Source organism: Magnolia sinica, chromosome 12, assembly GCF_029962835.1.
Source record: "Magnolia sinica isolate HGM2019 chromosome 12, MsV1, whole genome shotgun sequence".
In the NCBI taxonomy this organism is placed as follows: Eukaryota; Viridiplantae; Streptophyta; class Magnoliopsida; order Magnoliales; family Magnoliaceae; genus Magnolia; species Magnolia sinica.
The window spans coordinates 1,654,400-1,677,844 of record NC_080584.1 but is presented as its reverse complement, the minus strand read 5'-3'; the positions used below and the strand labels follow the sequence as shown (position 1 = coordinate 1,677,844).

The 23,445-nt window shown below is 39.8% G+C and overlaps 1 protein-coding gene across 1 annotated transcript; it reads left to right on the top strand.

Annotated features, from left to right (window-relative positions):
- Positions 1-9,808: 9,808 nt before the first annotated feature.
- On the top strand, positions 9,809-22,352 carry LOC131219892 (CSC1-like protein ERD4). The gene is made up of 6 exons (XM_058214892.1): positions 9,809-10,139; positions 13,152-13,300; positions 14,698-14,973; positions 15,706-16,550; positions 18,366-18,621; positions 21,724-22,352. Exons 1-6 carry the CDS (start codon positions 9,869-9,871, stop codon positions 22,081-22,083), a joined length of 2,157 nt encoding a protein of 718 aa, XP_058070875.1. The 5' UTR covers positions 9,809-9,868; the 3' UTR covers positions 22,084-22,352.
- Positions 22,353-23,445: the final 1,093 nt, after the last annotated feature.

The window sequence follows — 23,445 nt, the reverse complement described above, 5'->3', positions numbered from 1 at the left end:
CATCATTTCATTATAAAAATTCATCCATTACAATATTCTTCCACACCCTATTCATTGTACCCACCATTCATACTAAATTTAAAAAATCCTAAAAAATAATTATAAAAGGATCTAATAAAGGAAGAAGGAAGGAATGGAGAAGGAAGAGAAAAAAAAAACACAATCCTCCCCTCCTACGAAAAAAAAAACCATGGAAGGAAGAAGTAGACAACCAAATGGCCCTCGTGCGAAAGAGCTTCACATTTTAATATGATCAACATCTTATGTGGGGCCCATCGGATTGTCGTGAAGCAAATCCAACTTGTCGACATGTAAGAAGTTTTAATTTAATGTCAACGATATAATTTTGAGGGCAAAACTCATTATAGATGGACCACATAGGAAAAATATAGTTTACAATTAATGCATAACATCAGTGTAGTTGTGGGATATAAAGAACTTCAAACATGAAATATATAAAATCAAAAAAACTATTGTGGCTTTATGATTGTCCACTTAAAATGAATGGATCGTATCAAATAAGTGGTGGGCTGAATTTTAGTTTTAGTAGAGTCATATAAAAAAAGATTTTTCTCTTTTTAAAATGAGAGCAGAAGGGCATTTTTGTCCTCTATAAAATGAAAAAGTAGTTTTATAACTACAAAACTTTAAGTATGGTCAGTACATGCTCCTGCAATGACTACGTCATAGTTAGGGCTGTACATCGAGATGAGTTGAGTCGAGTCGAGTTGAGGTGGGCCAAGCTTGGCTTAACTCATCCATGCTCTCCTCGAGCTTAACATTGGAGCTTGGCTTGTTTGCCAAAGCTTTCGAGGCGAGCTAGTAGATCGAGTGGAGTTGAGCTTATCTTGAGTTGAGTCGAGCCTTCTCCCACCTCAATTTATTATATTTTTTACTACAAAATATAACCCAACCCAACTAGCACCCAACACCCAACCCGACCCAACTCAGTGCCCAACCCAACCAGCACCTAACCCACATCCGACTCAATCCAACATCCGACCTGCACTCGACTCAACCCAGCTGCCCGACCCACCCCCAAATCAAACAAATATTCAATTACATTAAAAAAATTATTAGATGAAGATGATAAATGTACCTTTGTCTGTGCTGGGGAGAGAGAGCTCGGGCGAGTGGCCGAGTGCAGGCCGTACATATGGCTGAGACGATCTGCCGAGTGGCGGTGTGAGAAGAGGAGAGAGAGAGAGAGTCTTGGGCGCAGGTAGCAACGGGTTGGGTAAGGGAAAAGGACGAGCGGCTAAGTATTGTTTTTTAAATTTTAGTTTTAGCTTTTAATTAGTTCTCAACTTTATATATATATATATATATATATATATATATATATATATATATATATATATATATATATATATATAGTTGAACCGAGCTTGAGCTTCGAGTTGAGCTGCAATATGCTCGAACTCGGCTTGTTTTCAAAACAAGCTGGGTCATTCGAAGCTTGACTTGCCTCGAATCGTCTTTCAAACCAAGTCAATTCGAGTTACATTGAGCCAAGTCGAGCGAGCTTTTCGAGCTAGCTCGGCTCATGTACAGCCCTATGACTCATAATACTGGGCCCTTTGGTCAAAAACTATATATTGAAGCTTGTTTGTTATTATTATTTTTTATTTTTACTATATCTCGGACATTATGAGCCGCTTATATTACCAGAAATGGCGCATGCTATTGCTCGGAAGATGATTAGTAGAGTTATACACGAGTTGAACTGAGTCGAGCTTAGCACAACTTGGCTCAACTCGGCCAAATGCTAACCCTAGCTCGAATTTGACTCGTCTCGGTCCTCAAGCTTGTCTTGCTAGCTCGGCTCGGTTCAGTTAGCAACTTAGGCTGGTTCGAGCCGAGTTTCAGCCTATTTGACATTTTTTCAAATAGGTAGAATACATATTCAATTTCTCACATAATGTAAAACAGTAATAATATTTTACAAATATTTCATCAAACAAACACCAGGCTAGCAGCATCAATATCAAAGAGCCCACGTATCCATTCCTTTATCGCCAATACTTCATTGAGTCATTTCACCAAACACTCGACGGGCAGCATTCATATCAAAATAATCGAGTCATTGAGCTGATTCGATCCGAGTTGATTTGAGTTGAGTTGTGCTTGCACAAGCTCGAACTTGACTCGAAAATTTTCCGAACTCCGAAAACCAGCTCTGTCCGAATCCAATTTCGAATCGATGCAAGTCGAGCTTTTCCTAGTCCAATTGAGTGAGCTGACCGAGCTAACTCGACTCCGATTGGGTGGAGAACTTGAATATGGTATAGTCGTCTATTTACAATATTTTGTACGAAAATTCAATCATCAATCTAGGCCTTCCATCTAGTGCACTCTACTGTTGATGTCAAGTATTTGGAGGTGCAGATGAATTGGTTTTTCTATCCATCAAATTAGTGGCCCTTAAAACATTGGTTGTAAATAAAAATGGTTAATGGTCAAGATTAAGAGCTTCTTTCTGATGAGTGCGAATTTCGAAATACGTACTTACCCTTATTAGAAAAAATATTTGGACGGTCCCGATTAGTATTAAATCCTGCCACGTGTACGGAAGAGAGATGGATTTACAATATTCCGATCTCCTGTCTCCACCGTATCATCTTCCCAAATGTTATCTCCATCTGTAACTTTGTGGGTTCTTTCGGAAATGGATTGGGTGTTTCCGTGAACGTGGGCCTTATCTTGATGTATGTGTTATATATCGACTCCGTTCATCAGTTTTTTCAGATCATTTTAGAGTATGTTTTTAAAAATAAAAGAGATCAAAATCTCTGTGGGCCACACGACCACATCATAGGAAGCAATGGTGACTGAATCCTTATCATTAAAAACTTCATAGGAAGCAATGGTGACTGAATCCTTATCATTAAAAACTTCATAGGACCCACCATAATGTATTTTACATCTGATCACATGGACATGGATGAAGGTAAAAAGCAAATATCAGCTTGATCCAGAACTTTTGTCGCCCCCAAGAAGTTTTTAAAGGTGATAATTTAATTTCTACTGTGTGGTCCACCTTAGATTTGGATTCGTTTCATTTTTTGTACAATTTCCTAAAAGTATCCGGAAAAACTGATGGACGGCGTGGATATGAAGAAAATGTATCAATATGGGCCCCACATTATGAAAAACACGCACTAACGTATTACATGGGCAACACCTAATCTGCAATCTTCCACGTCAACTTACCGCCATGTTTTTCATTTATCCTACGTGTCGAAGTTAGAGACTTACACGTTTTTTCTTCTCATTGGCTGTCGTGTAAGCTTGAAACAGATATTCTGCCAGCGTATGATGGATGATACACAGGCGCTTATATATTATTTAAGAAATTGATTACTCGTTATATTTTTACTAAAAATAAACCGTTCAAATTATGTTATCTGATTTATATTTATATATTTAAAAAATAATAATCTTATTTAATTGCATGACTATCTGATTGGTGAAATTTATTGAACGGTTAAAATGTAAATATCCAACTGTCATTTTTCGACAAATAAGTGTCCACAAATCAACCGTTGTAATTATTTAAAAAATCTTATATTACCCTTTTGACTTAAATAAAGTAGTTGTACATAATCTAGACGGTCTCATTTGAATTAATATATTCTATTTATATATTTTCTTAGTGCCTGAGTATCAAGCTTCGTACGTTGCCTGACTATTATATAACTCCCCGTCAAATAAAGTAACGGAACGGTTGGCTTGAAAGAGACAAAAGCGCATTTAGATCTCAACGTCAGAACCGTCGAAACGCCCTGACGTCTGGGGCGGATTAGGTGCGGTCGCACCCTCACCCAACACGGTACGGCCCTGAAATTTGGGCCAATATTGATGTATTTATTTCATATCTACGCCGTCTATCCTTTTTTTACAGATCATTTTAATGTATTTGGTAAAAATTTAAATATATTTAAATATCAGGTGGATCACACCATAAGAAACAGTGGTGATTGAATATATACTATTAATAATATACTAGGGTCCACATTAATTCCATCTTTAGTTTTTTTCTTTCAATCCAACCTGTTGATAATGTTCAGTCACCATTGTTTCATGTTGTGTAGTCTGCATAAGATTTTTAATTTATTTTTGGTTATTTGACCTAAAATGATGTAAAAAAACAGATGGACGGAGTGGATATATAATAAACACATCATGGTGGGTCCCACGATCAAGATCGTACCATATTATGTGACGTCCGGGCCACACCTAATCTGCTCCCAGTCGGCACGGTGCCTAATGCAGCTACGTGTCCACTTACTTGCCGCGTAGATACTCTCGACGCACTTGGAACGGTTGAACTGCATCATGTACAAATTTAAAATCTGACACTTTGACAGAGTACGATGGATAACACTTGTTTACTTAAAAAGATTACTTAGAAATTATATAAGTGGCATGATAGGATGTCAGTTCAAACTATCCAAGATTATGATTTTAAGTTTGGATGTTTAATTAATTAAAATATTATAGTTGGGATGGAAAGATAAAAAATTAATCATTTAAAGATAGGCTTAAGTCGGGTTACAACGTTATTATCTTTAAAGTAATATTTATATTGTATTGGTGATTAAATAAATTTGTAAGAGGGTTATAACAAATCCGCCTCAAGGATACAATAAGTTTTTTCTTCAAGTTTGAAGAAATGTAAGTTTAGGCTTACAAAACTGAAAAATTGCACGCCGAGCACACTTTTACAGTGTACACTCCTAACTTCTATGTTATTATAATTTACCTTTTGAAAACTGTTTACAATATACTGTTTGAAAAACTTTTCATAGTTTACCATTTGAAAACTGTAACTTTTCAAAAAAGAAAATAAAGAAGAAGAGGAAGAAGATTGGGAGGAGATTGTTGGAATTGTGTTTTCGGATTGACCCAAAGATCAGTTCATATAGAATTACAAGAGATGCTTTAAGACTATTTTCATGAAAAGACATCTTTTTATACGATGTGTTTTCAATAATGGTGGTGTGTAATAATGGCATCTCTTCATTTCAAATTCAAATGATGTTCCATTTAACAAGAGACACCACCATTTACAAATATCACTGAAAGTAATAACCTTTTTTCCAATATTTTTTTATAAATTAAAAATCATTTCCTTTTTATTTTGAAAAAAACTAACATAAAATACTCTAAATTAATAATCCAATGACGGTGACTTACAGATAGTAGTTGCAATAGATTCATTGGTTTAAATGAGTTAATTATTCCATGTGTACGAATTCTAGCTACCTGTGTATCAAGTGTTCGTACGCTTGCTTCCTGAGTATTATATCTCCCTATATAGTGCTCTGGTAGAGTGATGGATGATAATCAGGTGTTTCCAAACTACTTAGAAATTAAACATGTGGCATTAAATGAGTCAAATTAAACTGTCCCAATTATGAGCCATCGTTTATATGGATTGTGAATAAAAACTACATTTATTTGAATAAATGAAAACTTTCAATGGTTTCGTTTAAAATACAAGCGTCCACCGAAGTAGAGGTTAAAAAAAAAAACCTCTGATACATTGGGCGCAGTTTTGGAAGATCCGTAATTGTGGGGCCCACTGCGATGTATATGGCTCACATCCATACTGTCCATCCGTTTTAAAAGCTCATTTTAGTGCATGATGCAAAAAATAAGCAGATCAAAATCTTAGGTGGACCATGCCACAAGAAACAGTCGTAATTGAATCCCCACCATTAAAAAATTAATGTGGGCCACCGGAATGTTTATTTGCCATCCAACCTGTTGATAAGGTCACGAAGACCTGGATGAAGAGACCATTTAAATATCAGCTTGATACAAAACTTTCGTGGTCCACTAGAAGTTTTTAATGGCTGATTACCACTTTTCCTGTATGTTGGCCCACCTGAGATTTGAATCTGCTTATTTTTTGAATCATGCCCTAAAATTAGTTTTTAAAATGGATGGACGGAATGGATGTAATGAACATACATCACGGTATATCCCACACTCAGGGATCCCACCCACCTCGGTGGATCCAGAGATCCACCCCTCCACATTAGGTTTCACGATCTAATCAGTTTAAATTCAGTTATTCTTTAATGCATACCACGTGTACATTTAAATGCCTGTGTGTTACGACTCATGCTCTGCCGAGTATAAAAAGCTTCATGCTCTGCTTGAATATAAAATAAAGTTTTATATAGAGAAATTCCGGTAAATTCAAAATTTAACAAAAGCTTGGTGTATATATTATGTGTGTATGTTTTTATTTTAAGTAATAAACTTGAAAATTTTAGAACCCACATCATATGCGTATAACATCCAACTTTTGAAACATGAGACTAGCTTAAGTGAGGGAGGGTAATATGTTAGTGGGTGAAGTAGATTTGGTATTTTTATGAAATTATATGTGGCGTAATTTCATTGGCCCATGTATGCATTTTAGAAAGGGTTCACCAACTTTCAAAATGTTCTTATATGGAATTCTGGTACAATTTGAGTGGATCCCTAATTGCGGGGCCATCTTGATATATGTGTCTTACATGTATACTATCCATCTATTTTCCATCTCATTTGAAGGCATGAGCCAAAAAATGCAATAGATCTTCAAGTCAAGTGGACCACGCTATAGAAAATAGTGGCGATTGAATGCCCATTTTAAAAATTACTTGAGGCTACTAAAATGTTTAATAGCCATCTAACTCGTCAATAAGGTCGCAAGGGTTGTATGAAGGGATATGTCTTGAGTTTTGGATTTATTGCATTTTCATCTCATGCATTAAATTAAATGAGTTATCAAATGGATAAACGGCATGGATGTATGACATATATCTCGAGTTGAGCCCTACCACAAGCATTCACTCACCTTGTGGAAGTTGCCCCATGTAATACATACTTAACCCGTTGCCAAGTGTATGCAAGCCAATGAAATGACACCACATCACTGTTAGCCACTGTCAAATCACACTTCACTGTTAGCCACCCCCACTAGGAACCGATGCCAAGACCTCAGTGTTGAAACGAGGTATCTTTCACTCAGTCTACCACTTGTGCTATGGATCAGGGTTTCGGGGCTTTATGAACAGCTATCTACTCTCAACGAGGCCCTAATTGTGGGCCCCACCTTGATGTATGTGTTATACAATTTTGTTGTTTATTCATTTTGCTAAAATGTGTTATACATTTTTGTTGTTTATTCATTTTGCTAAATCATTTTAAGATATGGTCTAAAAAAATGAGACATCCAAATATTACGTGGACCCAACAATATAAATTGAATTCCCACCATTAAAAACTTTTTAGGTGTTAAATAAGTTTTGGACCGAGTTCATATTTGCATTTTCCCTTTATCCAAATCTGTGTAACCTAGTAAATAAGCCTGATAGCAAATAAACATTACAATGAGTCGTAAGAAAATTTTAATGGTTGGCATGTAATTACTACTATTTTCTGTGGAGTGGTATACTAGAGTTCTGGATCTATCTCTTTTTTTAAACCATGCCTTAAAATGATATGAGAAAATAAATGTACCACATAGATACAACACATACATGGAGATGGGCCCCATGGTTAGGGCCTACCTAATTTGCAGTGGATTTTAATAATCTTAAATGATTTTTATTATTTTTAATGGTGTGGCTCACCTTGTGCTTTGATGGACCAAACTTTTTTATTCTTTTAAATATGAGGGCAGTTTAATCTATAATAGGGGTTGGATATGATATAAATATAACTTGGACGGCTGGCATACGGTACTTTCAATGCTCAGCGATGGGGGTGTTATTGGGCCTGGATCGGGCCCAAAAATAGAATTTTATATAGGGTTAGCCCGACGGCCCAACGTGAAACAGTTCAAAATCCAGGCAGAGACCTACCCCAGGCCCGGCCCGTTGACCACTACTCGTGTATCGCTTCTCGTTTCAGTTATACTGCATTATTTGGGAAAAGAAAGCTGATTTTGTCCTGCGTGTCCTGCTACCGCCTATGGGTTCTATCCACGCCGTTCATCCATTTTTAAAAGATGATTTGAGGGTATGGACCCAAAAATGAGACAGATCTAAGGCTCACATGGACTATAAATAGGGGATTGAACTCCCACCACTAAAAACTTCCTGGGGCCATGGAATCTTTGGATCATGCTGAAATTTGTTTTTTCCCTTCATCCATGTCAATGTGACCTTATGAATAGGTTGGATAGTAAATAAAGATCACGATAGGCCTTAGTAAGTTTTCAACCGTAAGAGTCATTATCAACACTACTTTAGGTGGTGTGGTCCATTTAATATTTGGATCACACTTATTGTCTTTTTATACCTTAAAAGCATATGAAAAAAATGGATGAACGGCGTGGATTAAACCCATGCATCACGATGTGCCCCAAGGATCCCCTGCCTGGACCGATTTCCGTCCAGGCGGGGGAAGGACGCAGTTCGCTTCCTTGATAAAATACTAATTTCTGAAGAATTTTGCGGTACAAATTCTAATAAAAAAGCTGGCGTGACTTGCGTAGTTTAGGGTTACTGCAAGGGGAATGATTTTATATAATATCCATTCCGTTCATCATTTGATATAACTAGTATTTATAACACCCTTTAGAAATCAAACCAATGTAAATTTCCAGTGGGCCACACAAAAGGAAAATTCTTGATAACGTCCACCATTAAAAACTTCTAAATTGTGTATGGACCCGAAAGTAGTGTCTATATTGTATCCAATCCATTCATATGACGCAATAAATCAGTATGAGAAACTTCCAAAAAATAAGTCCTTATGAAAATCATGTGGGACCCACAAGTGAATTTACATGTTTTAGGCAAGATTTTAAATTTTTTCTTATGGTGTTTCCCACCTGAGCATTGGATCTTCATGATTTTTCGATTCCATGGTGAAAATGAGGCGTTACACATGATGGACAGGGTGGATATTATTATTATTATTATTATAATTATAACCACGTGGCGTTTGATTAGCGCAAGTCACGACCCCGTATGTCTATGCGAGTCACGCAAGTGCGGTTGTTTGAGATCCGCTGAAAGCGATTTCTCCCAGGCGTGCAGGTGCGGCAGATGCCTTCTATTCTCTGTTTTATAAATCCAATTTCGGGAGCGGATTAGCTGTTACCCGGGTAACACCTTAGTGGGTGTTACATAACCGTGTGGGGCCCACCTTGATGTATTTATTTTATATCCATACCGTCCATATGTTTTTAAATATTTTTTTAAGAAGAATAAGAATATGAAAACGACAAATATTTCAAATAGACCTCACAACTATAAATAGTGATGAATGCCCACTGAAAATTTTTGGTGGGCCACAATAGTTTTGGATCAAGATGATATTTGTATTTTCCTTTCATCGATGTCTTTTTTACATTATCAAGAGGTTGGATGGAAAATAAAATTTATGAAAACCTTACGATGGGCACTTTGGAATTTTTATTGGTGAGGCACTCAATCACCATTTTTTCCTGTGGTGTGTTCCACCTGATATTTGGATTTGCTTAATTGTTTGGAAATACATCTAAAATGATCTGGAGGAACGGATGGACGGTGTGGATATACAGTACATAAGAAAAGGTAGGCTCCACGGTCGGTGTTACCTCGGTAACACCTAATCCGCTCCCACAACAACGGCTGTCTTTCCTGTCCCCACTTACATCGACGGTTATCTTTTCATCTTCTGGTTCTATCCGTCAGAGAGAGAGAGAGAGAGAGAGACGGGTTTCCAGAGAAGAACAGGTTTCTAGAGACGCATTTGAAGAAGGGGAGAGAGAGACGCATTTGAAGAAGGGGAGAGAGAGAGAGAGAGAGAGAGAGAGAGAGAGAGAGAGAGAGAGAGAGAGAGAGAGAGAGAGAGAGAGAGAGAGAGAGAGAGAGAGATGGATCTGAGCTCTTTCCTTACATCCCTTGTAACCTCATTCATCATATTCATGGTACTGGTATTCGTATTCACATGGCTGTCGAGGAAGCCTTCCAACGCAGTCATCTACTATCCAAACCGTATTTTGAAGGGTTTGAATCCTTGTGAAAGTGGGAGGAGAACCAGGAACCCTTTCGCTTGGATTGGAGAGGCGTTGAGATCGTCTGAGGAAGACATTATCGCCATGTCCGGCGTTGACACCGCCGTTTATTTCGTCTTCTTAAGCTCTGGTATGTTGGTTTTTTTATAATATTTTTTGTACCATTTTTTTTTTTTCAAAAATTTCTGTAATTTTTTAGGTTTCTTTTATTTTATTTTATTTTATTTTAATTTGGAGATTTTATTTTATTTTAATTTGGAGATTTTTTTTTAATTTTTTAATTTTTTGTGAATTTTAGGATATTTTCTGGTGATTTTTTTTATTTGCTGAAATTTCAGGGTTTTATTTGTGTTTTCTTAATTTCTAGAATTTGTTATGAGATTTTTTGTACTATTTTTTTAAATTTAAATTTTAATTTCTTTCTTTTTTTTTTTTGGGTTTCTTTTTATTTTTAATTTGGAGATTTTTATTTTTTATTTTTTTGGTGAATGTTAGGATATTTTCTGGTGAATTTTTTATTTTCTGAAATTTCAGGGTTTTATGTTTTCTTAATTTCTAGAATTAAATTTTTTTTAAAAAATATAGTTTTCGATTAGAATGGTTATTTAAAAAAAAAAAAAGATTTATGGCATTTTTGGGATTTTTTTAGTATTTGTGAAATTACCATAATGCCACACCATAGGAAGTGGCAAAGTGTAGAATTTGTGGGGCCCATGTCCAACTGGTCGAATAGATGCAATCGACTATAATGTTCAGATGAATCAAAAATTCGGTCCATCTAAACATAAGATGGGCCACACCAAAAGAAACAATATACACCACTCAAAAATATCAAATTCACATGTAGTTCGTCTGGTAATTCCACTTGGATAATTTTTTGTTGGTTGATTATAATGGTGGGGTGCATACATTGGACGGTTGGATGTTATACAAATATCATGTGGCCCCAAACTTATTACTTAAAAAAATAGTATGGTAGGGTACTTTAGTAACTTCACTCCTCATGCTAAGGAATTTTTCCAGTAAAAGCCCCATTTTTATAACTATGGGGTTTTATTCTTGAGAAATGGTGCAGTGCTCTCAGAGCACTATGAGTTATGGTGCTCCTAGATGTGTTGAGGCACTTATACAGTACGATACATTGATCCGGGCCGTTCATTACATCCAGTGCACATTTCATTGGCTATGATGCAAACATCACACCAACCTTAAAAATATTAACCATTCCATCAATGGATTTTAATATGGCAGTCAAGATCGTTTACACAAAAACAGGTCTATTCAACTATTTGATCAATCTATTTGCTAGGGCTCATCATGGATTGCTTATGATTCTAAAGAATCACTTTTGTTATGCAATCATAACCATCCCATCCATGGCTTGGAAAAGGGGGTGGCTATAGAAAATCAGGACATATCAAGGATGGTGTGGATCTTATAACAAGTGTGATTTTTGCATGGTAGTCCATCAAATGGGCTTTGAAGTTAATGAATTGTTCAGATCGATTGATTGGACTGCCAATGTGAACATATGCAACTAGGAGCACTATAACTTACAGTGCTCTGACAGCATTGTAGCAGTTGCCTTTATTTTCTAATTCTTTTTCTGTATTAGTTTAGTCTATTACACCTTTTATCTTTTGGGTTTTTCCCTAATCTTATGGACATTGTATTTTTGGGATTTTTGCTTTAATTTTTTTTAGTCATCTCTAACTTTAGGGTGTGTTTGGTTGCACCAAATATAATGAAATTAATGAATTTCATGATATTTGGTGCAACCAAACCCAACCTTAATTCGAGAATTTCTTTCTGATTTTCATGAAAATTTACATTTGTTTTCTTTGCATTGATTTTGTGTGATTGTGTAAAAATTCCAATAAATTATAATTTTTAATGTAAGTGTGAGAAAACTAGTTTTAAGTCTGTGTTGACAGTAATGAGAGACGGATAATCTAAGCTCATGTGAGAAATTCCCTTTGATCGGATATGCTAACGTCCACCAGGGTGTCCGTGGTTTGGATGTGTGCTCATGACCTCTCCCATTCATCCAATGGATGGATTTTGTGTGGTTGTAGAAATTTCAGATAAATTCTGATTTTCAATGTTAGTATGGTGAAACTAATGTACATTTATATTTCCTGATGGACCTCTAAGCTTGATCAAGCTAGAATTCTCCTTTGATGGGTTATGCTAACATGCACCGGGGCGTCCGTGATTTGGATGTGTGCACCCATGTGGCGTTCGTGATTTGGATGTGTGACCATGAGCGCTCCCCCATTCATCCAACGGACATATATTGGGTGGTTTTATAAAATTTCTGATTTTTGATGTTACTATGGTGAAACTAATGGTCGAACCCCTCCTCGTGGGCCCCACTTCACATGGGTTCCACTTTCCACGAGCCACCCACCTCACACGGGCCGCCCACCCCGATTCTGCCCCTGCATATTACAAGCCACCCCACTCGAGCCCTGTGTGAAAATGCCCCTGCATTAGAGATAAGCTTGCTCATGTTAGAATTCCTGTTTAATGGCATTTGCTAGCGTACACGGGGGTATCTATGATTTAGGTGCATGCCCATGACTTCTCTCTATTCATCCAATGTCCAGGTTTATGTGATTATGTAAAAAAAATTCAACGAAATTCTGATTTTGAATTTTTCTACGGCGAAAGAGTCTTGCACATACTAGAATTTCCCCTTTTTATAGGATATGCTAACGTGCACTGGGATGTCTGTGAAAGATGGTCTTGCACATATTGATTTCGAATTTCTTAATACGGGCTTAAGGGTGCGTTTGGTTGCACTAAATATCATGAAATGTCATTATTCATCAGTCTAATTTGGTGCAGAATTAATGAAAATTCGTGATATTTAGTGCAACCAAACACACCCAACTTAATGGTTGTCCCCTGTTGATGATCATGTGAATACACCTCTATCACATATTCTAGAATGCACTGTTGCGTGCCTTGTGAATTCTTCCCATGAATCAATGCTAACCTCAAAATGCTAGAATTTCGATTCTTCAACATCATGAGCCAGAGAGCCTGTGATCAAGCTGTGGGCCCTGCAATTTCTTCCCATGGATCGATCAGCTACAAGCAATTACTTTCTTTATTTTCCTCTTGTTTGATGTTTCAGTACTGGGGATATTCACTCTATCCGGCATCGTGCTGCTGCCGGTTCTTCTTCCGGTTGCTGGAACTGACAAGGGCATGAAATCAAAATCTGAAGGCAACAACAACGAGGCCATGACCAGCCTTGACAAGCTATTGATGGGAAACGTCACGGTAAGCCTTATGAATTTCTCGTTGATTTTGCATTGTTGTCTTTCTATAAATGAAGAAACATGCTTTGAAGGAAAAATGCATTAAGGACTCCAAAAAAATCATAGACTAATGCGGGGGCATTTTCACATCAGGCTCGAGTGGGGTGGCCTGTGTGAAGCGGGGGCACACTCAGGGTGGGCGGCCCGTATGAGGCGAGGCCCACGAGGGGGTTTGGTTGAGGGCCTAACATGCGCTATGAGATAAAGGGATTGATTAGCCACACTCTATTAGTTCGAGCTTTTACAGTAAGTGGTTAGTTGTCCTGCATCACATACAATGCATTCAAAATAAACGGTTTGGTTTGTTGGCCTTTTGAGTTTATTAAAAAGCTGGTTTTACACAATGCTCGAGCTGAATGTTGGTACGATACGCCATATTGAAAACCCATGGTTTTGTGTTCCAAACTCATTGATGAGGAATTGCTATCCTTTACCGAAGCTTTGCGCTATGTACTTGGGTTTTTTACTTTTGACAAGTAGGGCCCGTGTCCTAGTAATCCAGACCACTAGTACGTTGTCCCATTGTGGATGGACATGAACCGCCTTCAATTGGGGTTTATAGGAATTCCCTGTAACTCTTGTTGTGGCTTAATGACAAAGTGTCATATATTCTTGTTAGATGCAGGGCTCATCAATCACTTTGGAGACTCCAAAGGATGAAGTTTTGCCTTTTTTACTTCGTCCCTAACAAGCGCACATGATACTTTTTCCTTGAGAGGCATTACAAGCAATTCACATCCATCATGGATGGAGCATGCCCTGAAACTCTACTAGTTATGGGCTTCTATATTCGCACATTTTGATGTGGCGGGCCTCAACGTGAATGGTTCATGCACCAAAAATCCCCCTATTAGAAGATCCCAGTGTCTGAATATTTGCCTTTTTTAACTTCCTGGCCGCCTCTTGAATGCTCAGTATATTTTTCCTATTTGGGGGATTTTTCGTGAATGGGCCATGGATGGCTGGATCACTGAACCATGGCCCACTTCACCCTTATTATTGAAGTTGTGGTGTCTCAGTAATCCTAAAGATCACCTAGGTTGAGCAATCCTAACCCCCCAATTGGGGCTATCAAATCGGAGATTGAAAATAAAAAGGTCCTGGGCCCAAATTTAATAAGTGAGATCACATGGTTAAGATCATTTCATCAATGTGAATTCGAGGCCATGCCCACCCCAAGTGTGTCCCCGCATCCCACAGGCTACCCCACTCGAGCCCGGTGTGAAAATGCCCCTGCATTAATCACCCCTGGTGAGGAGTCCTGAACACTAGACCTCCGGCTCGGATACATCCACAAGGGGCCCATGATGTACAAGGACCCTTGTTTTTGTTTAACTGCGCTTAATGAGTATGTTTCAGGAAAACAGTCCAAGGTTGTGGGCATTTCTACTAGGGACATACTGGGTTTCTTTTGTTACGTTTTACGTGTTATGGAAAGCTTACAAACACTGTTCGGAGCTGAGAGCAGCTGCAGAAATGGATCCGGGGTTGAAACCTGAGCAATTCACAGTATTGGTTAGAGACATCCCGCCAGTCCCAGAAGGCCAAACGCGGAAAGAACAGATCGATTCGTATTTCAAAAGTCTCCATCCGGAGACATTCTACAGATCGATGGTGATCACGAACAACAAAGAGGTATTATCATTATCCGGTTGCTGTCATCTTAATGCCTGTTTGGATTGAGAGAAATGCAGATGTAGATGCCCCTTCGGAATCCATGTTTGGGTCGACATTGAGAGAATTCAATTTCGATGTATTTTGAGGATTTCAGTTTCCACAGCTACTTTTTAAAATTGGTGAAATGGGAAGGATGGATTTCAAGTTCTGAGATATGCAAAGGCTCTGGATGTGTGGTGTGTGTATAAGAAATCTGGGTTGTTTTCATCAGGTGGTCCTTTGGCATATGTCCATGGCTCAAAAATCAGGCTGGTCAATTCTTCAGGTGGGTCACATGTCTATTAGAAAATGTTCATATTTGATGGACATGTGTAGAGCACCTGATGATCGGACTGGCCTGAATTAAGGGCCATAGAGCATATATGGTGGGGCCCACTTGTGATTGGCCTCGATGCCCACAATCTATGTGATGTGGCTAGAAAGCCAGGCCTATCTGCTATTACATTGTGGCCTACCACCATGACCATATCTGAGTTTCATGATCTGCTGCCTACCATCTATCAACCTCCCTCCAAGAAGTAAGGCATGCTCCGACTCTGTTTGGAAAATGGACGGTTAAAGAGAATCGACCAACTGTCCATATTTGATGTACACATGCTGGCCCACTTCATGAACCGCCTCAATCTCACGAAATAGCCCTTAGAATTCGATGCATGTCTTATTTTGCCTTGATTTTCCTTTCATTTTCAGGCCAATAAGATCTGGGAAGAGTTGGAGAGCTACAAGAAGAAGCTTGAACGTGCGGAATTGACATTTTCAGAGTCGAAAACCGCAAGCAACCCCGATGGAACAAGGCCTACAAACCGAACTGGCCTCCTTGGCCTGATCGGACAGCAAGTCGACACGATCAACCACTGCAATGACAAGATCAAAGACCTCAGTCAGCAACTAGAGGTCGAGCAGAAGATCACTGTTAAAGAGAAGCAACAAGCGTCTGCTCTAGTCTTCTTCAACAGCAAGCCGGCTGCGGCCACAGCTGCCCAGACCCTCCACGCACAGATAATTGACACATGGACGGTGATGGAAGCTCCCGAGCCCCGCCAGCTGATATGGACCAACATAACAATGAAATTCTATGAGAGGCAGATAAGGAAGTATGTGATCTACACCATTGCATTCTTGGCCATAGTCTTTTACATGGTCCCAATTGCATTTGTATCGGCCTTCACGACACTAAGGAATCTTAGAAATCTTCTACCATTCTTGAAGTCGATTGTCGATCAGCCCGCGATCAAGACTATCCTGGAAGCTTATCTACCGCAGATTGCGTTGATTGTGTTCTTGGCTTTGCTGCCGAGCTTCCTACTGTTTCTATCGAAGTCTGAGGGGATACCATCTGAAAGCCATGTTGTGAGAGCGGCCTCTGGGAAGTATTTCTACTTCATTGTATTCAATGTCTTTCTTGGAGTTACATTGAGTGGGACGTTGTTCAGCTCTTTGAAGACGATCGAGAAGAATCCGAACCAGATCATAACAATTCTTGGCCATAGCTTGCCTACAAATGCGTCATTCTTCCTCACATTTGTTGCTCTGAAGTAAGTATTCTTGGGACTTATGTTTGTAAGAGTGGGCCCACGGTGGTGATCGCCAATGAAAAATGTCGTCGAGGGGATAATCCTAATTCATTCTCTCATTGGTGGGACATTGCTTGTTTCTTGTGGGGGCCATTTTTACAATGTGTACATGCAGCTTGCCTGTTGACTGGCCTTATTTTCGAGCCACAATAACACAAGTGGTGAGGTGGGCCACACATGGACAGAAATTGGACTAGCAGAATAAATGAGCAGTGTTCCACATTCACCACACACATGGCTCACCAGATGCCAAGTCCAGCCTGACTGTTGCATAAATAGTGGGGGTCCACCTGATGAACATTGGAGATCTTGCACCCGCCAGTGATTTAAATATCGGTATTGATGCACATATCACACCCTTTTTGGATATGGAAACACATTGGTACCGTATGTATCTGCAATGTACCTCTTTTAGAGGGAAACATTGGATATGATGGAATTTTTCAATAAAAATTTAGGATATCGAAAGAGACGTTAATACATACCTAGAACTCGAAACATCACAAAAAACAAGTGTAAGAAATGAACTAATGCAATAAAGAAAACCAGTAGACAAATCACAATAGATTTATGTGGTTCGGGTTATGCCTTCTCCACATATGAGACCCTGTCGAAATTACTATCTTCTCGAAAAAGGACTACCGTCCTGAAACTTTCAAGCACCCAAAGAATCGAAAAAAAAAGCTTCTTTTTACGTAACCCTAATTCGATTCCCATAGAGAATATTTATACCCCGTATATAGAAATACCTATTTGGTTACGTCAGGTCTTCGGATCGGGTCTCACACACTGGGGCAACTCTCCTACACTGTTCTGCCGAATGCGAGACATGTGCCATAAACAACAAGTATGAAAGTTTCCTGGTATAGGGTCCTAAACTATGCATTGTTTGATAGAAATGATGTAATTATAATTGAAAATGGGTTCATATAATTCATAAATCATAAAATGCAAGTATGACAAAATTCCCTCAAACAATTTTAGAAAAAAAAGATTTTTGTGTGGTTCGCTCCGATTGCTTTTTACGAACTTCCAATTAGGGAATGTATCACAATGTATTGGCTATAAATATTACAATGTATCATATGTATCAACTATAAGATGGAATTTTATGAAGGCTAATTGGCAAAATATCACAATATATAAATATATTGCAATATATCGGCAATACATTGTGATATTTTGTACAATACAAGGAATGAGGGAATTTTTTAAGGCTATTTGGCAAAATATCATGATGAGTCATTATATCGTAATGTATCCACGGTACATTGCGATATTTCATGTGATATAGGAAAATTTGATAACTCCTCTATTATCTTATTGGCCAAATGTGATATCAAGCCTATCGGCCGATACTATTGATATTTAAATCTGTGCGTCCAACACTCCTTACATGAGTAAGATTCTAAATCTTACTCTATCACACTTTTCTTAAAAGGTTTATGTTTCACCTTAATTGGATAAGGGGTAGAGATTTCTATCGTTTGGGATGCGTTTGGATGTTCAATTGAACTGAATTGCAATAAATTCTAGATGGCTGAAGATAATTGGAGTGGATTTATCATAGCCTCCAAATTGCAATTTCTACCAGTTGAATCCAACTCCCAAACGCATGCAATTGCATTAGGGTTTCGGTCATCATCATAATCAAATGATGTGGCACCCACATTGCTCATTTGCATTATGATGAACTGAATGGATTGCAATTCAGTTCATTTGTGTTTCCAAACATGCCATTATTCATGAAAACATATTTTCTTAACCACATGTCAGGTTCTTTGTTGGCTATGGGCTCGAGCTGTCGCGTTTGATTCCTCTGATAATTTACCATCTAAAAAAGAAGTATATGTGCAAAACCGAAGCCGAGGTGAAAGAAGCATGGGCCCCAGGAGATCTTGGTTTTGCCACTAGAGTTCCCAACGACATGCTGATTGTAACCATCGTCCTCTGCTACTCCGTCATCGCTCCTCTGATCATTCCCTTTGGTGTCATGTACTTCGGCCTTGGATGGCTCATCCTTCGGAACCAGGTCAGTTTATGCAACCATAAGGAAATTATGATTTGGTCATTTCGTAATTGCAATTCAATAAGATAGAGCATCCCAAACAAACCATCAATTGTATTTCAATTCGATGGTGCATCCAAACACTACATCACTAGTGGCATTTTCAGAACTAAGTTGTAGTGACTGTGAGTTTGTTGCGGCAATGGGTTGGGTTTGGGTTGGATCAAGATCAACCCGAGTCGGATCTGTTAACCAAACGGGCCAAGAATCCAGCCTGAACCCGACCCATGATCCACAACCATGTAACCCAGCTATCCCACTTTAATTTCAGCAGGCCCTATCCCAAGCCAACCTGACCCACTTAATCATAACCGTGTTGGGCTCGACCATCCCAACCTGACCAGCACAGCCAAACTTGGGTTTATGACTGGAACACAGGGCTAAAGGTATGTGGGCCCAGCCCAATTAGTTACTAAATATAAAACACAGATACATTGTGTGTATGCGCCTATATCCATTGTCCATCAATTTGTTTTGGGTTTTGGGTCAGGTCGGGTCGGGTCATCTGGCTCAACCCATTGATAAGCTATATGGGCAGATCGTGTCATCCGGCCCAACCCATTGATAAGCTATATGGGCAGATCGGGTCATCTGGCCCGACTCAGGTCGGGTTTGGTTGGGTAAAGGTTCAATCGAAGCCCGTCCTTTCTAACCTGAGCCTAACCCACTACCCATTTAGCTTGGTCCAAACCCACCCCAGAAGTGGAGTGGATTAAGTGCTGCACCGGCCTCACCCAAGATAGTGCGACCCTTACTGTGAGGCCCTCCTTGATATATACATTTTATATCCATGCCGTCCATCTGTTTTTCTAGGTCATTTTAGGGAGTGAGCCCCATTAAAAACTTCCTAGGGCCCACTATAATATTTCTGTAATGTTTATTTGCCATCCAACCTGTTGATAAGGTCACATAAACCTGGATGAAAGGAAAAAACAAATATCAGCTTGATCCAAAACTTATGTGACTCATTAATGGTCAATTACCACTTTTTCATATGGTATGGTACCCTCGAGAATAGGACCTGCTTCAATTTTGGGATCATGCCCTAAAATGGTATGGAAAACGGATGGACGACATGGATATAGAATATATACATCAAGGTGGGCCCCATGGTATGGTCCACCTAAGAATAGGATCTGTTTCAATTTTGGGATCATGCCCTAAAATGATCTGGAAAACGAATGGACAGCATGGATATAGAATAACCAAACTAGTTGGACTGTGTCGGGTCCAATCAGGCCAGTCGAGCTGGACCCAATTACAGGTTAATGGGTTGGGTTAGGTTGGGCTTGAGCTTGATAAATTTTAAGTGGGTCAAGTCTGGCCATAGGGTAACAGGTCATGGGTTAGGTTTGGGCTAGAATTCTTGGTCTATTTAGTGAACAGGTCGGGATTAGGTGACCCCCACCTGTCCTAAACTGACACACTGTGGCCTCTAAGTATAACCTAGAGATACTTCTAGACATAATCTCTCTCTAAGCTTCTTTTGGTGGCCTACCAAATGAACGGTTCAGATCACTGAGTGGATCCCACCTGTGGATTTGCTAGGCCAAACAGAAGTTGCATTTCATCCCCCAGCTTATCCCCCTTGTTTTGAAGAATTACATTGATAAAAAGTGTATAAATACATAGCTTTGGGAGCAGATTAGGTGCAACCTTACCTTTGGGCCCACATTAATGTATTTATTCTATATCCACACCGTTCATCTGATTTGCCAGATTATTTTAGGGCACGACCCTAAAAATGAAGATCTGAATCTCAGGTGGACCGTACTGTTGGAAACAGTGGTGATTGAACTCCCTATCATTAAAAAGTTCCTAGGGCCCACCGTAATGTCTTTGTAACGTTTATTTGTCATCCAACCTGTTGATAATGTCAAATAAACATGGGTGAAGGGAAAAAACAAATATCAGCTTGATCCAAAAGTTTTGTGGCCTATTGATGGTCAATCACCACTATTTCCTATGGTATGGTCTTCCTAAGAATTGGATCTACTTTAATTTTGAGATCTTGCCCTAAAATGATTTGACAAAACAGATGGATGGTGTGGATATAGAATACATAAGTGAAGGTGGGCCCCCTGTTAAGGTCCGCACCCTCTTGGGTGAGGCCGCAGTGGGTAAGAGTTTAGTATAGGTCCGACGGAGCCCCACCTTTTTTTTACGAACCTGAACAAAACCTATACAACCAAAGTAGACCTCTACTCATACGAACGAACTTATAAAGATGAAAATGCCCCCACTTTTTTCAGCTGCTTTACCCTAAAATGAAGGGTATTTTTGTCCAAAACCTTATTTCAGTAGCCTAAAAATATGCTTTGGTAGCATAAGTTTTCTAGCGTCTAAAAAAAAAGGCATCATGCGGAAGAGTCTACGGTGCTAATTTTTTCCTTCACAAGGTGTGTGAGGCAGCCATTCTATACACAAACGCAGGTGTATGTAAATTGTGTGGGTCCCACTCGCACAGAAGATGCAGCGGCCCTTCACATGTTGTGTGAGGTGGCCATTCTATACACCACAACAGGTGCGAGCGTGTCCATTGTGTGGGTCCCACTCCCACAGAAGATGCAGTGGCCCAAACTGAGGCTGGTCCATTAATTAGGTGGGACGTTACGATGGACGGCTTAGGAAAACTTAGACGTTGTGACCCATTGGATGGGTGGAAACATGTGGTTTTTTGGGCCAATGAAAATCCTGAGTGGGACCCATGTGATGGTCGGTTTGGATGCTTCATCCATGTGGCTGCCCTACAAACACGTCTGCCCATGTTCTAGGGTCCGCATTTTAGCGGTCCGAAACTGTAGATCTGATGAGCCCCACCATAGATGGACAACACCCACCAATAACCCTCCCTGATTGGAAGATCCTAACCAATCAGATCTGTGGCCTCTCTTCTTAAGTTGGACGGTTGCTGTATACAGTTTCTTCTCCTAGCCGTCAATTGCCAAGCCACTAATTGAACGGTCATGAATCTTCCATCATCGAAAATATTGGTTCCCACAAGATCAATGGTCTGGATCTAACCCAACATACATATTTCATCTTCTCTAATCTTTTCCCAATCAGGCATTGAAAGTCTACGTCCCTTCTTTCGAAAGCAACGGTCGGATGTGGCCCCACATGCATTCCCGGATATTAGCGGCCCTGATCCTCTATCAGATCACCATGACCGGCTTCTTTGGTGTGAAGAAATTCTACTACACCCCGTTCTTGATACCCCTCCCTATACTCTCACTCATCTTCGCCTATGTGTGTAACAAACGTTACTATCTCGCCTTTCGATCCACACCGTTGGAAGTCGTGGCCCACTCCGCGAAGGACGTCCCGAACATGGAGATGGTCTTTGCTGCGTATGTCCCACCTTGTATGAGCTTGGACAAGTTCAACGATGCAGATCAGTTCGGAGAAGCTCGATCTCAGCCGTAGAGAGTGTGACCATCTTTTCCTTGATGTACATACATTTGTTTTGGATGATTTTTTTTGTTGATGTTCTTTGTATTGGATTGGGCCCACCATCGATGGGCCATGCTGAAATGGGCCGTATTGATGTGTGGTTGGATGCAGATCTTCCATCTCTAGTGGGTCCCAACGGTTGTGCATGTGTGCATGAACCAGTTGAAGGGATACCCCACATCAATGTCTGATGGACGGTGTAGACTTTCCGTTGTTGATGTATGGGCGGGATCGGGCCCAGATGAATGGGTGATTGAAGATTCAAACTATCCATATCTAGTAGGCCCCACAGTTTATAGGCATTGTTGGGAGTGGATTAGGTGTTATCCACGCCGTCCATCTATTTTCCCATATCATTTTAGGACGTGATCCCGAAAATTAAGTAAATCCAAATCTCAGGTGGACCACACAACTGGAAACAGTGGTGAATGGCCATTAAAAGCTTTTTTGTGATGGTATGTATAATACATCATTAAGGTGGGCCTCACGGTAAATAAATGGGATATATAATCCATCTAGTGGGCCCAGGATCATGCGGAGTAGATGGCCAGGGTTAGCAATCGGTGTAATCTTTAGGGTGGGCCATTTGCAGGATGACCGTCCATATGATCCAATCAATGCTGTTTTGTGGGCCCGATTCTGGTTGTAAGCAATTGAAAGGCTAGCAGTAGCTGGGCCAGGGCCGATTTGGATTTATCTCAAGGCCCAGACCCGGCCCAATAAGCCTAATCAGACCCATTAGGCCCATTAACACCATAAATGATCATGGCCTCTCTAGAGCTGTGTACCTCAATCCAAGCCGTCTAAATCATAGAACCCAGGATTTGATGAATTTTAAGTGGATCAGATCCGGTCGTTTGAGGTGGGGCTGGATGAATTGTAAGTGGGCTTGATGCATTTTAAGTGGGTCGAGTTGGGTTGCACGAACCCTGACCCAATTACAATAAGTCGGTTGGTTCGGTTGGACTTGGGTTTAATGAATTCTACGTGGGTCCGATCGGACGATATGGTAATGGGCCGTCGATGGGTTTGAGCCGGTATTGTTGGCCTATTTACCACATAGGTTGGATCAGGAGCCCTACCGATGTGTGGTACTTGAGAGTGAAGGTCTAGAAAGTTATGGAGCTAGAGCTGGGCACGGATGGCCTGACATGTTCGGCTTGTTTAGACCTAACTCGATCCGAACCAAATGCGTGAGTTGTTCCGAACCGAGTAGGATTCGCCCAATCCAAACTCAAACAGGTTGAGTCCAAGTTACCGTAACTCGACCCAAAACTTGATCTAGTCATACTCGATCCAAAACCTCACTCGACTCTGATTGGAATATATATATAT